Source organism: Aquarana catesbeiana, linkage group LG11 (genome assembly GCF_042186555.1).
Source record: "Aquarana catesbeiana isolate 2022-GZ linkage group LG11, ASM4218655v1, whole genome shotgun sequence".
In the NCBI taxonomy this organism is placed as follows: domain Eukaryota; kingdom Metazoa; phylum Chordata; class Amphibia; order Anura; family Ranidae; genus Aquarana; species Aquarana catesbeiana.
In genome coordinates this window covers 126,119,399-126,137,879 of record NC_133334.1, presented here as the reverse complement: position 1 = coordinate 126,137,879, position 18,481 = coordinate 126,119,399, and the positions used below count along the sequence as shown (strand labels likewise).

At 39.6% G+C, this 18,481-nt stretch overlaps 1 protein-coding gene across 4 annotated transcripts in view; it reads right to left on the bottom strand.

Moving 5' to 3' along the window:
* Nucleotides 1-18,481, bottom strand: part of TOX3 (TOX high mobility group box family member 3) — a 287,385-nt gene that overhangs the window by 75,554 nt on the left and 193,350 nt on the right. For 2 of the 4 annotated variants that reach the window (XM_073604971.1, XM_073604974.1), the window contains one exon: nt 7,881-7,910. The exons of the other annotated variants lie outside the window; for them this stretch is intronic. In XM_073604971.1, coding sequence (XP_073461072.1) covers nt 7,881-7,910 — 30 coding nt within the window. The remainder of the gene's footprint in view (nt 1-7,880; nt 7,911-18,481) is intronic. 4 annotated transcript variants of the gene reach the window in all.

Sequence of the window (18,481 nt, the reverse complement as noted above, 5' to 3'; positions counted from 1 at the left end):
TTTTCTCCAATAAATGTTACAACATCATGGAGAGTTCCCCTACCACTAACACCCCCCCCCCCCCCCAGATCTACCTGCCTCATGCTCTCCCTTTTTCACATTGCTCCAAGGCTCTACTTTCTCTTCTTTCCCTCTTTTAATCTATAGGCGCATACTACTCACCTAACCTTTTTATTATACTACGTTATAGATTTCTATTAAAAGAGCAAACTCACTCCATCAGGAGATGCAACACTCCCTTGCTAGTTTTCCCCATATTGCTTTCATTTTTATATTCGCTGAAAAAATTAAATCACAAGGTAGTCAATCACACACCTAGTGTATTTTATAAAATATACAGCATTTCTTTCTTTATTGAGTTTAACTGATATGCATTTTGTATTACCTGCTGAAATTGACTGTTCATTTAACATATCAAAATGTGTCTAATACCTTTTGCCATGCCACTGTATATGCAGACATGTGATAATCGAACATTCTATCCTTGTGACAAAAAAATATATAAAAAAATAACTAATATCTTCTTGTTTTTGTTTTTAATTTAAATGTAAATGCTTACCACACGTTCATTACTGATGCAAATAGCATATGGTCTAAAAAGCATCCTTTCACAGTGTAAGACTCAAAAAACTTGAAATTTATAGTTCTTATTAAACAATAATAATAATAATGTTACTCTTATGTCAATGCAATTTAAAAACAGGAGACAATGACAACTGCATGCTTGCTAATGGGGAAATATATTCTTTGGAAAGATCTCATTAGCAGCTGTACAGTACATTGTCATCCTTCAAACTGTTAATGATGATAGAAATTAATAACCACATATGAACAAAGTATATGCAGAAAAAGCAGAAAACTCTTTGCTTGCATATACAACCTGTCAGCTGTCATTAGAGGTCAGGAGTGATGAGCCCTGTAATTCCCTATAAGATGATGCTATTCGGATAGACTGTTGAAGCTCAAATAATCACTTTTGATGCAAAGCACAATTTATACAGGAGCCAGAATAATGGGAGTTTACTTTTTTTTATCCATGTGATACTTAAAGACAATGTAATTTTTCACACTACAGAAACTCCAACTACCATCCACCGTAGATAGATTGGCCAGGATCAGAAGCAACTGGCTAATGAACATAACCCAATGGCTGCATTTGCAGTTATTTGGCACTAATATGGTCTTCTAACAGATGCAACAGTAATTTGTGACTCATTTGCTACACCATTACTGCTTAATGAAATCGAACATATCACATTAACAATACGGATAAATACTTATTCTTGTTATGTGGCTTTTTAACTTGTTTTTATTATCACTGTAATTAAAGCTTTGAAATATTATTTAAATAAATATTTCAGGTGCATAAGAAATATAGTTTGTGCGTGCATTGTTTGTGTTGTCTTTAAACATAATGAATTGAGTCTTTCCAGTATGACTGGGTATATCAGGCTTTCGTTTTTCCGCATGCATTAACGTTTTTTTTTTTTTTTTTTATATCAGGGATGTCAGCTTGGTGTCACACTCTCCTGCTTTCTCAGTATGGGCTTAGGCCCCAGCCATGGTAGAGTAAAAATATTACATCAGCTGATTTAGAGAGTATATGACCAACTTATATGTGTTAAAATATATTGAAGCAGGATGAGGGAGAGATGAGCTTCAAATTGACCTCAGCCACGGGTTTGTAGTGAATCCTTGTAATTCATAAATCTCATTTTGCAGTGCCCTTGACTATTGTTTGTAAATAGTGTGCTTATTAGCCCAATAAATGAACAGAGCTGAATAATAAGACTGACCCCCACAAACTTCAAACAGATTTGCTGAAAAGTTTCAAACTTCAAGTAAAGTTCACAAAAATGTTTGTGAATCAAACCCAGACACAATCATTTCTACCCAGATGATCCCACTGAAATATGGGAGTAAATAAAAAAACTTCATGCAGACAGTTATATGCAAGACTTTAGCAGGAGAAAAAAAAAATTCTAATCATTCAGACATTGCCTGAATAAAAATAAAATGGCTCAGCCGATACAGGCTTCAGCAAGTAGATACTATCTTGTTTAAAGATCAGCTCTGGTCTAGGAGAAATGAACAGGGATGATGATGATTATCATTATGATAATACGGGATTATACATCGCCAACAGTTTGCACAGCACTTTACAACATGAGGGCAGACAGTACAGTTAAAATACAATACAAAACATGAGGAATCAGGTCTATGCTCATTAGAGATATCAATCTAAAAGTGAGGGTCAAGTGATACAAAAGGTAATAACTGTGGGGGATGAGCTGATGGAGTGATGGAGAAAGAAATGGAGTGATGGAGATAGACAAACAAAGCAAAGCTTTTATTATAGATCTACAAGACTTTCACATACTTAAAACACATTTCAACTTTCTGAGATAAGAAAAACACCTTTTATTTAGGCAAAGGGTTATACCCTGTTTCAGTTGTATGGACCAGGAACAATTGAAATGCAAAAAAGGATTTGGTTAATAGACATCTGCATTTTTTCAGCACTACTGCAGTACAACCTTTTTGGTAATACAAATTTATAAAAGGTCTATACATTAGACTAAAAAGAGGACAGGGGGATTTCGTTCTAAAAGGGGGTCAGTTCCTCCCAACTGAGGGAAAGTTGGGAGCTACAGTATATACTTAGGGGTAGTCAAGTTGAAGTGTAGCCAGAGAGCTAATGTGTAAGCAATATGTTCCTTTTTTAAAAGCAATAAAGCTATTCAAATCTGATAATATGGCAATGGAAGCTTAGGCTATTTAATTTACTCACGCTTTTAATTAGGTATGGAGTTATGCAACTGCCCAGTTAGAGCAATAATCAATTTTAGAAAATGTTGCATGGTAGAAAATCTTAACATACTGTATGATGACCACATTTTTCCTGTGTGTATGGGTTTTGTACATCCTTTTCTACTGCTAAGCAATCCAATCTATTGCACCCAACATCTTAAAGTTTAATCATAATCCAACATATTGACCTTACTTGCTGTACAAGTATTCGTTCTTATAAATGTTTAACAAAACAGGTGCAAAATATTAAATCCATAATCCCTTTCACAGTTCACTGAAGAAGATACCAGTCACATTTTTTTAGTAATTCAAATGTATACCAATATAAGGAACAATTTGTTTCACTTCATCATTATCTGCAACATTTTTTTATTAAAAATGAAAAGCAAAAAGCACACAAGTGATACAGTGACCCCTGCCAAAGGTTTGACAGGTTAGTAGAGTGCATTAGCACCACTAGAGCTGGGCACCTAGGCCACATGCCCCACTACTCTTATTTGGTGCCCCAGGTACCAAGGTCTGCTGCCATACATCATATGTGCAGACACAAGAGGTGAACAAGGAGTGCAGTGGCGGGTAGGCAGTCAATAGAAGAGGGGGGCAGCGCTGACTGATGGGAGAAGAGAGAAGGGTACAGAGGTGAATAATAAAAAAAATTAGGTGTAGAGGCTCAAGACACAACCAATGGAAGAGGGTGTAGAGGTACACAGTTGTTTTGACGGGAAAGGGGGGGGGATAGGGGGAGGATTTTTTAAGGATGGTTTTGCTAAAGGAAGGGGATAGGTTTCCTGTGGGAGTTTGATTGGGGAGGAAGAAAAATTTGGGGGAGACAGAATTTTTTGCTTGAGGGCTAGTTTTTGTTGCAGGGTTTGCTTGAGGATGAGGAGGTGCTTTTATTAGAGTCAAGTCTTCTGGGATGTATTTTTTATTTAGGAACACATTTTTCTTGGAGGGGGGGTGTTGCTTAAAAAGTCAGTGGTGTGTTTAGTATCTCTAACCTCTGGAGTCTTTATTTGTACAGTGAACAGCACAGTAAAAATAGCTCAGTAGTTAGGATTATGTAATGTACATCACAGAGTGCCGTGGTCAGTGTAATGTATAGTCCAGTGTAATAAATGCAGTGGTTAGGAGTATGTAATGTATAGCCCAGCATACAACTGTAGTAGTTAAGAGTATGCAATTATTGGTACAACAGACTGCAGTGGTCATAACTATGTAAGGTTCAGTGCACATTATATACTCCTGACCACTATACCATGTTGTATGTTACATACCTATGGTTGCAGCATTTAGAATGCTGAATTTTACATTATATACTCCTGATATATACACTTTGTTTTGGAATATTGTAATTACATACTCTGAAATAAAGTGTTCATTGTCTCAGTAGTTACTGGTTACTCAGTATTCCCTGACTAGAATAATGAAGATCTTCTTCAAGGTAGGCTAACACAACATGTTAGCTGCCTGTCTATATTATGTGTGCAGAAAAGCATATATGGAGACTGTGGCATGGGTGTGCTGTGTATACGACTCAGGTTCAATTTAACCATGCCTGTTAAAGCCCTTCCCACTTCCAGTGCATGTAACCACACCCATCATTTGTCGCAGCACGCTACTGATACCACATTATTGTTCTCTTTCGAATGCCCAGGATCTTGCACAATCCTAGCAACACCCTCGGTAAAGTACACCAACTGTTGCTGCATTTTACCTACTCTGTTACTGCTTTACCATTCTAAATACTGTATATGCTAATGCTAGCCACCCAAATTAAGCATTTGTTTCATTTTTATTTTCTTAGATTTCAATTTACCAACAGTGTAGTGTCAAAGTTTTCCCAATAGGATAGATTGTTTAGGTAAGTCTTCCTACTATACAGCTGAGTGTGCATATTTTCAATTAAACTAAATCTGTGTGTGGTCAGCTTTACAGGCTAAATGACTACTACATCTAAGCTAACACATCTTTCAAAAACAGGTCCTTTAGGTCACGTAAACCTAACATTTGTTTAATGTTTTTTAAATTATAGGACTAACCCTTTTTAGTGTACTCAGTAAAGTACTGAACCAAGTAAACCATAAATAGCAGCAGGAAAGTGAAAATATTAATGAACTCTGTCAACTTCCCTTATAGATGCTTTTGTACAGCATGATATTTAGTCAAATAGACAGTTGCTATTCAACTTGTCTCCTACATCACATCAAGCCATGGATGGTTGTCATACAAGGACACTGTATGGGGCTGCTTCTCAGGGTTATGTACATGGACTTATAAATCCAAGGTTTTATAGCTAGGTTATATTTCCAACAGGAAGAACAGTAAACCCAGACACAAATACTCACGTTTAAAGAGACTCTGTCAACACTATAAAAATTAAAATTAAAGCACATTCAAATGTGCACTTGCCGTGTTTTTCTTTTCCATCAAGGCTTTTTTATTCACTTGCAATGTGCCTTTGGCCTTGCTAAAAAATATGACTATTCGTCGAAAAGTCAATTCTCTATCATAACCCTATCCAAAAAGTATCCAATTAACCTGTGCTTGTCCAGCATCTCTGCCCTTCCCTTCACTTACCTACATAACTATTTATGTAGCTGTGAGAGAAGCCAAGTGTAAGACCTCATACACACTATTAGATTTTCTGCAGATTTTTTTCTTGATTTACCAAAACCACATAATATGAGGTCAAACCTTAAGAGTTTCAATTTGTATGCAATCAGGCAGGCCCTTGCACTACATGGTTTTGGTAAATCTGAAGACAAAAAATCAGTAGAAAATCTAATAGTGTGTATGGGGCCTTATACTCTAGAGTGTAACTTGAATGACTACTCAGGGTCTGCTGGGGATTTTGACATTGCATCCAAGATGGCAGTACCCAGCATCAGTCTCAAAGTTTATGGATGTCTACAAAAGTGCAGCTTTTACAGGCAAATAGCATGCATAATGTATGTTAAATGTCCATAAATTCTTTTGGGAAGATTTTTAATGAAATGGTCTGGTAATGGGGTCTCTAAGACAGAATGGCACTGTTGGTGCATTGAAATATACTGGTGTATTTTTATGTATTTTAACCCATAGTTGCAAATGTACATATTAATTTGTACCAGTAAGCATTCTAGGCAACTAGATTAAAATACAGCTTTCTAAAGAAATTTCTACAATACAATAATGATAGATCACTGTTATTATTGAATTCATTTGATTTCCATCAACATCTTTTGAAACACTGTATAAAGTTACAATAAAAAGACATGCAACACATGCAGGTCTGTACAGTGCCTTAAGAAAGTATTTATACCCCTTGAAATTTTCCATGTTTAGTCATGTTACAACCAAAAACGTAAACATATTTTATTGGGATTTTATGTGATAGACCAACACAAAGTGGCACATAATTGTGAAGTAGAAGGAAAATGATAAATTGTTTTCAAAATGTTTTACAAATAAATATGTGAAAAGTGTGGTGTGCATTTGTATGCAGCCCCACCTGAGTCAATACTTTGTAGAACCACCTTTCGCTGCAATTACAGCTGCAAATATTTTTGGGTATGTCTACCAGCTTTGCACATCTAGAGAGTGGAATATTTGCCCATTCTTATTCGCAAAATAGTTCAAGCTCTGTCAGATTGGATGGAGAGCGTCTGAACAGAAGTTTTCAAGTCTTGCCACAGATTCTCAAATGGATTTAGGTCTGGGCTTTGACTTGGTCATTCTAACACATAAATATACTTTAATAAAAACCATTCCATTGTAGCTCTGGCTGTATGTTTAGGGTTGTTGTCCTGCTGGAAGGTGAACCTCCATCCCAGTGTCAAGTTTTTTGCAGACTCTAACAGGTTTTTTTCTAAGATTGCCCTGTATTTGGCTCCATCCATCCACCCATCAACTCTGACCAGCATCCCTGTCCCTGCTATAGAAAAGCATCCTTACAACATGATGCTGCCACCACCATGTTTCACAGTGGTGATGGTATGTTTAAGGTGAAGTGCAGTGTTAGTTTTCAGCCACACATAGCGTTTTGCTTTTAGGCCAAATTTTGGACTCATCAGACCAGAGCACCTTCTTACACATGTTTGCTGTGTCCCCCACATGTCTTATCACCAACTGAACTTCTTATGGCTTTCTTTCAAAAATGATTTTCTTCTTGCCACTCTTCCATAACGGCCAGATTTGTGGAGTGCACGACTAATAGTTGTCCTGTAGACAGATTCTCCCATCTGAGCTGTGGATCTCTGCAGCTCCTCCAGAGTTACCATGGGCCTCTTGGCTGCTTCTCTGATTAATGCCCGGCCTGTCAGTTTAGGTGGACAGTCATGTCTTGGTAGGTTTGCAGTTGTGCCATACTCTATTTTCAGATGATGGATTGAACAGTGCTCCGTGAGACGTTCAAAGCTTGGGTTATTTTTTATAACCTAACCCTGCTTTAAACTTCTCCACAACTTTATCCCTGACCTGTCTGGTGTGTTCCTTGGCCTTTATGATGCTGTTTGTTCACTAACAGCATCATAAACCTCTGAGGGCTTCACAGAACAACTGAATTTATAATGAGATTAAATTACACACAGGTGGACTCTATTTACCAATTAGGTGACTTCTGAAGGCAATTGGTTCCACTAGATTTTACTTAGAGGTATCAAAGTTAAGGGGTCTGAATACAAATGCATGAAACATTTTTACATATTTATTTGTAAAAAAAAAATTAAAAAACATTTATAAATTTGTGCCACTGTATTGGCCTATCACATAAAATCAAAATACATTTAAGTTTTTGGTTGTAACATGACAAAATATGGAAAATTTCAAGGGGTATGAATACTTTTTCAAGGCACTGTACATCAGAACCCTGTCCAAAGTGGATAGAAATAACAAAAATAAAAATAGATTTGGGAATAAAAGTTGTACTGTGGGTAATATTTTAGTGATAGCATCAATGAGAAAATTGGAGGGAGATGTCATGTGTTAAAATGGATATATTTTTTGTGAGAGCATGATTGAAGGGTGAGTTTAAACCTTCAAAGGTTTGTAAATTATGGCATAAAAGAATTATAAAAACATACACAGAGTACCTTAAAGCATTCATCAGACCACTGCTGTTTCTGCATAGAAAGAAAGTATTTATATAAGATTAAAAAGAATGAGAACAGGTTTTGGAATAAACCGACACACTATAACAATTCGATTAGGTGAAAGAAAGTATAAAATCAAGATGACAATGTTTAGTCACTTCACTTAAACATATAGCCATTACAAAGAAGTAAAATAAGTAGGAATACATAAAATGATCAAGCCAACTGTAGCATATAGACAACATTTATTAAAAAAAAAACAAAAAACAAAAACATTCCATATATAAAATAAAAGAACACTAAACAGGGTGTAGATGGTTGAATGCCATCTGTACAGAAATGTTGAAAACATTTGTTCCTTTTGATAAAAATGCAAATGCGAAGAGGTTGTTGTATCAACATATAACAGGCTATGTCTGCCACGGTGAATTATCACAGCTGGAATTAAATTGTCTCTTAACAGCTGCTAGCAGCGGACTTTTCATCAATGCTCGATTCAAATGTAGGAAGAAATTCTCCAGAATGAAACATTATGTTATCCTTACAGCTGGGGTTTTGTGTTCATTATCACAAATAAATGACGGGCCCCATGCCAAACACTATTCGATTATCTAAGCAAGTCTTGATGGTCATAGAAAAGATGGGACAATTGAGTGGAATGCTAATTTTCCAACTGTCCAGTTGATTAGCAATCTACTATACTATGTGTGACTATTGCTCTAGGTCCAGTTCACAACAACGGATAGCAATCTAAATCTCTACAATTCTAACTAAAAGATATCATTGTCCTTGTTTTGGAATCAGAATATCTTAGCAAGAATATTTGGTCAATGATGTCATCCAGCATCCTCAGTCTGTTTTGTTTACATATCAGATCATACATATTTACAGTCAGGGATCTGTCATTTGCAATAGGAGTAACAGGGGTGAGTGCTGTTGGAAAATGGGTCATCATGACTGATGTGGATCTAGATTGCTAGATGACATAATTGACATTGGATTTACATTTTTTTTAAGAACATTCTTCAAGGTGTTGGTGTTCTTATTTACTTTTTTCTCTTCTGCCTTTAAACAAACCCAGCAGTAATCATGGGTGACCTTACTGACCAAAGGGTCATATCTAGTCAATGAGGTCACCCAGGATCTCTGGTTGGTTTGTTTACAAAAAGAAGTCAGCCTGGGATCTCTCATTTTGCTGTGTAGTGCTACCACTGCAAAATGACAGGTGCCTGGTTGGCTGCTGTTTGTAAAAAAAATAGCACTGGCTCTGTCTTTTAGCAGTGCACCATTTAAATAAAACATTTAATGCAGTACATCATACTGCTTCACAACTTCAAGTGCAGATTTAAAAGAATGTGGTTTAAAGGAGTGGTGTAAAAAGCATTAGGAGGTTGTTTTAGCCCCAAGTTTGTTTGTGAAATTACTGCTGAATTCATCAAATGTCCAGCAAACCAAACTTTTCCTGCTTCACTCATTACTACTAGTCATCACTTCTTTCTTGAACAATGTGGTTTACAGTATATACATCTTTAATATATTTATCTGTTTAAGAGTGGACCAGACTCTTGTTCACATACCTGTGCTGCAATGTGTGGTTTAGTGCACTGCACATTACTGTTTCGGACCATTGCAAATAACAAGGGTACCACTCAAATATATGCATCAAATATCTTATTTAAAATGTATGTAAATAAAAAATAAAAAACTACAGTACATCTCTGTAATATACATGAACATTTTCCTGTGTTTCATCCTATTGAAGACCCTCTAAGCAAAGAAAATTACCCATTGAAATGCACACAATTATTAAGCCCTGTTGTGAACCAAAACACATAGGAGTTTTGTGGACTTAATGTTGTTATGCCCACTGTGTTTTCTAAACTAATCAGCCACTCTCTCTCTCTCAGATCTCCACAACACAAAGGGTAATCATTCTGTAAGCCAAAATAAGAACACCGGAGACTTATCAAATGGATATAACAAAGTGCTCTTAGTGGTATATTAAACGTTCATTGTTAAGGTTCACATATACCGCAGCACAGTGGTGTAGTGGTTAGCACTTTCCCCTAGCAGCATAAAGGGTCACTGGTTCAAATCCCGACTACGACACCATCTGCCTGGAGTTTGCATGTTCTCCCTGTGCTTGCGTGGGTTTCCTCCGGGTACTCGGGTTTCCTCCCACACTCTAAAGACATGCTGGTAGGTTAATCGGATCCTGTCTGAATTGGCCCTAATATGTATGAATGTGTGTTAGGGACCTTAGGTTGTAAGCTCCTTGAGTGCAGGGACTGATGTGAATGTACAATGTATATGTAATGCGCTGTATAAATTGGTGGTGCTATACAAGTACTTGAAATAAATAAATGAATATACTTTAAGATGTACTATGCAGGAGCTCACCCAAGATTTATGGTGTACTATTAGGGATGGGGCGAACACCCCCCGGTTCGGTTTGCCCCAGAACATACCAAACAGGCAAAAAATTTGGCAGAACACACGAACACCGTTAAAGTCTATGGGACACGAACATGAATAATCAAAAGTGCTCATTTTAAAGGCTTATTTGCAAGTTATTGTCATAAAGAGTGTTTGGGGACCCGGGTCCTGCCCCAGGGGACATGTATCAATGCAAAAAAAAGTTTTAAAAACGGCTGTTTTTTCGGAAGCAGTGATTTTAGTAATGCTTAAAGTGAAACAATAAAAGTGAAATATTCCTTTAAATTTCATACCTGGGGGTGCCTGTAGTATGCCTGTAAAGTGGCACATTTTTCCCATGTTTAGAACAGTCCCTGCACAAAATGACATTTCTAAAGGGAAAAAAGTAATTTAAAAATACTAGCGGCTATAATGAAGTTTCGGATCCTAGGAATACAGATGAAAGTCATTGAAAAAAACGGCATGGGATCCCCCCAGTCCATTACCAGGCCCTTTGGGTCTGGTATGAATACTAAGGGGAACCCCGAACCAAAATTAAAAAAAAAAAAAAATAGCGTGGGGGGTCCCCCCAAATTCCATACTAGGCCCTTCAGGTCTGGTATGGATATTGAGGAGAACCCTGCACCAATTTTTTTTTTAAAATGGCATAGGGGTCCCCCTCAAAATCCATATCAGCCCCTTATCCGAGCATGCAACCTGGCAGGTCGCAGGAAAAGAGGGGGATGAGAGAGCGCCCCCCCTCCTGGTTAAATAAACAAGTGGCCCCGCCAACCTCTGATGCCAACGGGAAGCCATTGGGAAGTCCCCGTGCGTCAGAGGGGGGTGGGGTCACCCGGATACATCACTGTGTGGCCCCGCCCTCAGTTATATAAGAACTGTCACCTGCGAGGATGCATCAGATGGTGGGAGCCTCCCATTGAGGCAGATCGGTGGCGGCCTGCGGGTTTTATTTTTTATTTTTCGGTCCATCGGCAGAGCAAGAGAAGAAAATGAATGGACTTTGTGGGACATTTTTATTTTTTTTTATCTTTTAATAAAGGACTTGTCCCAAAATGTGTCTTGTATTTTATTTTTAACATTTTGATACTTTTTTGTGAAATGGTACGGGTACAATGTACCCTTACCATTTCAAACAGGGGGGCGGGATCTGGGGGTCCCCTTGTTAAAGGGGGCTTCCAGATTCCGATAAGCCCCCCGACCGCAGACCCCCACAACCACCGGGCAAGGGTTGTGGGGATGAGGCCCTTGTCCCTATCAACATGGGGACAAGGTGCTTTGGGGGCTACCCCAAAGCACCATCCCCATGTTGAGGGCATGTGGCCTGGTACGGTTCAGGAGGGGGGGGTGCTCTCTCGCCCCCCCTCTTTTTCTGTGGCCTGCCAGGTTGTGTGCTCAGATAAGGGTCTGGTATGGATTTTTGGGGGGACCCCCACATCATTTTTTTTTAATTTTGGCACAGGGTTCTCCTTAAAATCGGTCTGGTATGGATTTTGAGGGGGACCCCTACGCCATTTTTTTTTTTTAATTGGCGCAGGGTTCCCCTTAATATCCACACCAGACCTGAAGGGCCTGGTATGGAATTTGGGGGGATCCCCACAAATTTTTTTTAAAAAATTTTGGTTCGGGGTTCCCCTTAATATTCATACCAGACCCAAAGGGCCTGGTAATGGATGGAGGGGGATCCCATGCCAGTTTTTTCAATGACTTTTATCTGTATTGCCGGGACGGACAATTCATTATAGTCGCAAGTACTTTTAAATGACTTTTTAAACACGGGAAAAATATGCCACTTTACAGGCATACTATAGACTAAAATTTAAAGGAATATTTAACTTTTATTGTTTCACTTTAAGCATTATTAAAATCATTGCTCCTGAAAAAACAGCCGTTTTTAAAACTTTTTTTTGCATTGATACATGTCCCCTGGGGCAGGATCCGGGTCCCTAAACACTTTTTATGACAATAATTTGCATATAAGCCTTTAAAATGAACACTTTAGATTTTTCATGTTAATGTCCCATAGACTTTAACGGTGTTCCGGCGGCTTTCGAATTTGCCCCTGGACACCGCATATTGTTCAGTGTTCGCAGAACATCTGAACAACCAAAGTTCGGCCCCAACTTATGCTTGGGCCGAACTCTTCACCCATCCCTATTTACTATGCCCTTTACACAGATTATAGAGATCACATCCTTAAATACCCTTTGAGGAGGTTATGCTGGAGAGAAGATTGCTGTGCAGCTTTACTGCTTAAAACTCCAGATCTCTCGCTTGAACCAGGCACCCACACAGGGCAATCCGACACTACCCTTTATGTCTACTATGCATATATTTTAACATGTGAGTGTAAAAGATGTATTTATTTTGGTTAAAAAAGATTTGCTACACTGTGCTTATGTCCTTGTGTCTCGTGTTTTGAGGTTTTACAACTTAAAGTGGTTGTAAAGCCCCTTTGTGTACTTTATCTGTTCCCCTCTGTTCAATTATGTTATGTGCCCCAGTGTATGTCCTATATAAAAAATATGTTGCTGTATACCCTATTTTAGAGTGCCTCTCAGTGCTCACCTGACTGCCCACTGCTCTCCTCCTGATCTGAGAGGTACAGTGGGAGGGGCTGAAAATCCCTCGCTGACGTCAGCCGGGAGGAGGGGAGGAGAGCAGGAGAACGGCGGATGATCACGTGAGCGCTGCTCTGAAATAAGGTATACAGTAATATATTTTTTTATACAGAAAGAGCTGACCAGCAGGGAGGGAGAGAGAGGAGAGACAGCGGATGATGGAGGCACGATATCAGGGGCTCAGCAGCCATGATAAATGTGGTCAGTTTACAAAGGGAAGGGCAGCACCAGGCAGTATCAGCCAGGTATTTTAGGTGATAGAAAGGATCAAATTACACAGCACAAGCACTGTGCTGGTATTCATGCTTTAAAGGAACAGTGTCCATTTTTTTTTTTTTTTTTTAGCGTTACAACCACTTTAAGCCCTCCTGTCCCTTCGGTAATGAACTGTACTGTAATTGTGCTGTCCCCCCTCTACATTGTAAATCATGTATAATAATAATAATAGTGATCAAATTGTACAAGACAGAGGCAAGGTGAATTTTTCGGTTGAATTTGCGTGCGCCATCTGTCTTGAATGATGGATTTACTTATCTGCCTTTTATAAAGAAATTATTTTATTTTGCATTCTGAGTTCCCCTTTAAAACAAGTATAGATTGAAATATACATTTTGGACTCGTATGGGTCAGGTAGACAGAGTACATTAGTCTCCTTTTTTCATACATGAGGAAGGGTTGACCAGCATTAGAAGCTAGTTCACCAGGCGCATATTTCTAGCTTTTTGAAGCAATACGGGCCCTATTAGATTACTGTGTTGTAGAGACAGGCTTCATAGGAGACCTGGTTAGTTAGATTTGTGAGTATCCTCCAGTTATAGCTGATGTGTGTGCCATCCAAGAGGAGTATACCTCACAGATGGGAGCACTTACAAGTGGAGGATTGTTTAGGACAGCCCTTTCTTGGTTGGAATTGGGAGTTGATTCAGCTGTTCGTTATATAGATTATCAGCAAGGGTTATTTCCTCCCTCCCTTCTCTATTTCTTGTTTTCTTTTGTATCTCCTGTTCTGCTCTGACCAGTGCTGTCAATCAAAGCCAGTGACGAGAGAGCAGGGGGCCGGGCTGAGTCCCACTGTCTGTGTCAATGGATGCACCAGAGGGATGCGGGTGTAAGCACGCACGAGTGCCCCCATGAGAAGCGGCTTCCAATTAGGGACTAGCCAGAGAGGAGGGGCCAAGAGCGCCGGCGGGGGACCCGAAAAGAGGAGGTTCCCGGCCGCTCTGTGCGATTCCATTGCACAGAGTAGGAGAGTATATACAGGTTTGTTATTTTTAAAAAATACCTTTACAACTCCTTTAAAAGCAGATATGTGAAAGTAGCCTAAAATGTAATACAATCTGTAGGGGTGAAGATAAAAACTTTACTGGTAATTTGTTTTCTACAAACGCTCTACCAAAGCGCTTACTATAAGAATCTCTTTAGCTATAACATTAGGGAAAGGATATAGTATACTCTAGACAAGAAGTGGGTAAAAAAAAATAAATTAAACCTTAAAAGTTATATTTTATACTATACTATAGTGAAAAACCTATGAGCTTTAGGTTTTTAAAGCCCAGCGTGCTGAAGAGCATTAACTTGAGCCAAGACTCTACACAAATAAATGTACCCAAATGCTTGAACAGAGAACAAAGTTAATAGCTATGTCACCAGCCTCAGATTTTATACTTAACTGAGGTCTGCTTCTTAATGCACTCCTCTCTCCTCCTTTTGCAATGCCATAAAGAATGCAATTAAACATCTACAGCAGAAAGTTAAGATAATGTGATTACCTCTAGGGCAGAGGGTGATTTCACTATCCTGCCAAAGAAATCCCGGGGAATGCTGAAAACCTCAAATATCATGAGGAGACGCTACAGCATCATCTTCTGAGCAAGATTTGGGCTAATCAATATTTCCCAGGATCTCCCCAGTAGGAGGATGATGTCGCCCTCGCCTAAGTGCCATGAGTGGAAACCAGCAGAAAGGAAGCTCCCTGAGGGGTATGAGAGGAGAGGTTGAATTTATTCTTATATGAGTTCCAGAGTGTCAAACCTAGGGACACAACCATACTTTTAGAGGAGATGTCTGGAAGGGAGGGGATAGAGGACCACATAATCCCAGGGAGAAATAGGGGAGTAATAGAGTCTTGTTCAAATTTGACCCACGGGACCTTGGAGTTTTTGATGTTCCATTGGGCTTGTTGTGCATATCTAGGGCTAGTCCCCCTCTCTTAGAAGAACGGTAAAGAGTGTCCCTAGCAAATCTAGAGGGTTTGTCTTGCCAAATGAATTTATTAAGTTGTGCTTGAAGGGTTAGCAGGTAGGACTTAGATACTCTGATTGGAAGGGATCTAAAAAGATAAAGTAACCTGGGGAGGATCACCATTTTGAGGGCTATAATTCTACCCATGAAGGAGATATGAAGCTGGGACCACATTTTCAGGGTTCTTTTCAGTTTGGAGATCATAGGAGGGTAGTTAAATTCAAAAAGTTTGCTGAACTCTCCTGTCAGACAAATGCCCAAATATGATAGGTGGGTCTCTGCCCATAAAAAATGAAAGGAGTCCTTAAGATGTTGGAGTTCACTTGGAAAGAACCCCACCGGAAGGGCAACCGATTTTGTAACATTGATCTTGAGGCCGGAGACTCCAGCAAAATTTGACAGGGTTTGTAGAAGATTAGGTAGGGATATATGGGGATTAGTTAAGAACATGAGGACATCGTCCGCGTACATGCAAAATTTGTAGGAAGAGGCACCTTTGGTATAACCTGAGATATCTTGGTTGGTGAGTATGGCAATGGCTAGGGGTTCTAGGGCAAGGGCAAAAACCAGGGGAGAAAGTGGGCACCCCTGCCTAGTGCCCCGACCCACTGAAAAAAATTCCGAATAACAGCCCGGGATCTTAATGCGAGTTTTGGGATTAACGTAGAGGGCACGGAACCCATGTAAAAATTAATTACAGAAACCCATACGTTGCAGGAGAATGGAAAGGTAACTCCAGGAGACGCTATCAAACGCCTTATGTATGTCTAGGCTGAGCATGAAGAGTTTTCTGGAGGAACAATTCGCATCCAGAATTATGTTAGTAGCTAACCTGATGTTATCGGTTATGAATCTGTGGGGTATAAACCCTGATTGGAAGGGAGAAATAAGGGAGGAAATAATGGATGCCAGTCTGTCCGCCAGAATTCTGCTAAAAATTTTTAGGTCATTATTCATGACCGAAATTGGCCTATAATTTTGGGGGAGTAAATGATTTTTATTAGGTTTAGGGATCAAGGACATATTCGCCAGCAGCATTTCGTCCGGGAAATTACCCCCTTGTAGGACCCAGTTAAATAATTGTACCAAGCTGGGGGAAAGAAGGGTGGTGAATTTTTTATAGTATATGGCTGAAAAGCCGTCAGGGCCAGGGGCAGAGCCAATCTTCAAGGTTTTGATCACTTTAAGAACTTCTGAGGTTGTAATGGGAGCATTGAGTTTCTCTATTTGTGTGGGAGAGAGGGAGGGTATAGGGACGTTTTGAAACCAAGTGTCTTCTGCCCTAGTGGGTGGGGTTTGGACTGGTGCTAAGAGAGAGGAGTAGAAGTGTTCGAAAATGCGAAGCACCTCCTTGGGATGGGAGGTGGGTAGACCCATCTCTGAGGTCAGTTTGTATACATGCGTGGGGCGGGAGGACTGGTTGAGTCTTCTGGCAAAGAGAGTTGAGGTGGTATTATTATGCAGTAAAAATTTGGTTTTGGACCATCTAAAGGCTTTTTCGGTCTTGGAGGATAGGAGAGAGTCTAGTTCAAGACTCTTTTGGTCTATGAGTTTTCTGGTAGACTCCAAGTATAACATGGCGGTGTTTTTATATAAGCGATCTAATTCTGTCGTGAGGTCAAGGATTTTTTTTCAATGCATTTTATTATGAGAAGAGGCAATACTGATAAGCTTTCCCCTTATAACTGCTTTATGGGCAGACCATATCATAGCAGGTGGGGTTTCTGGGAGAGCATTAAAGGAGAAGTACTCCTCAATTGCCTTGGCCGTCTCGGATTCTGCCACTAAATCCGAGAGCAAAGCTTCGTTCAGTCTCCAGGTGTGTGGGGTGGGAGCGAGACCTATAAAGTGCGTGGTGAAAGAGGTGACATGGTGATCCGACCAAACACAAGGGTGGATCATGGCGTTCGAGGAATTGGCTAAACTGACGGGGGTAGTGTAAATATAGTCCAACCTGGCGTAACTCTTATGGGGATGCGAGTAAAAGGTGTATTCTTTTAGTCCCATGTTGTGCGTTCTCCAGGTATCTATTAGCTGGTGATCAACCAGACCTTGTGTTAAAGACCTGGGGAAGGCCTTGGAGGCTGTCGTGGAGGAGGATCTATCCAGTGTTGGGTTAGCTACTAAGTTGAAGTCACCCCCTATTATCATGTGGGGTGAGTTCAATGAGACTTTGTCAAAAAAGGATTTAAAGAAGGATGCAGGTGCATCATTAGGGGCGTATATGCTGGCTATAGTTATTTCTTTGTTGTGGATTATCCCCTTAATAATGACGAACCTGCTATCCTTGTCTCTATAGCAGTACTTTACCTCCATTGACAAGGAGGCATGTAATAAAATGGCGGCACCTCTGCTTTTGGTTAAATGAAGGGAGTAAAATGATTGAGGAAAATTCCTATGAAGGAATTTTGGGTGTGAAGAATGTGAGAAATGGGTTTCCTGTAGTAAAAGGATCTTGGCACCCGGATGACTGTATAGATCAAAGGCTTTACGTCTTTTATTGGGGGAATTGAATCCCTTCACATTATGGGAAATACAGGTGATGACCATGATGTGTCATAGTCGAACTATCACAACAAAAAAGGTGCAGAGTAAACCCTGTGTGGGAAGTAAGCTGAGTTTGTGACCTGGAGTATGAGAAACCAAGCAGGGGTACCGCCATTACAGCATTCAATATAAGGTAAGTATGTTATACACTGAAACAAAATAAGAGGACATGAATCTTAGACACACAAGGCTCATTTGCAATATATATAAAGGACCAGTATTTTAGGTTCTGAACTGACTGACCAAAAAAAGGAAAAAGAAAATTTTCATAAAAACATAAAACCAAAACAAGAAAAAAGCCCAGAATCAGGCTACTAGAAAAGGACATAAAGTTAAACGTCCAAACTGGATCAGGTAGAGTAAAAATTATAACAAAACTTTACCTGATAAAAAAAGAAAAAAACAAAATTCACAAGCGAGACATCTAGGTCTCGTACCCAGCAGAACTGTCACTCCCCGTTAGTGGGGTTGCAGATCGTGAAACCTGTAGGGCTAACAGCGCCCAAAGTAAGAAAAAAAAAAAAGAAAAACGTTTGCTGGGTGGGGAGAACAAAGCACGGCTCCGAGGGATGGCCACCATCTGTGGGAAGAGAGAAATTGCGGTGCTGAACATCTCAAGAGATCAATGAGTGAAAGTCAGCTGAAAATTCTAGCGTAGTTGTTCTGCGAGGCCCTCTCCAATTTCATAGCGGATCCTCCTTCTGTCTCTCCTGGGTGGTGGGGTTTGCCAAATGGGAGCTGGACGGGGTGTTGACGGAG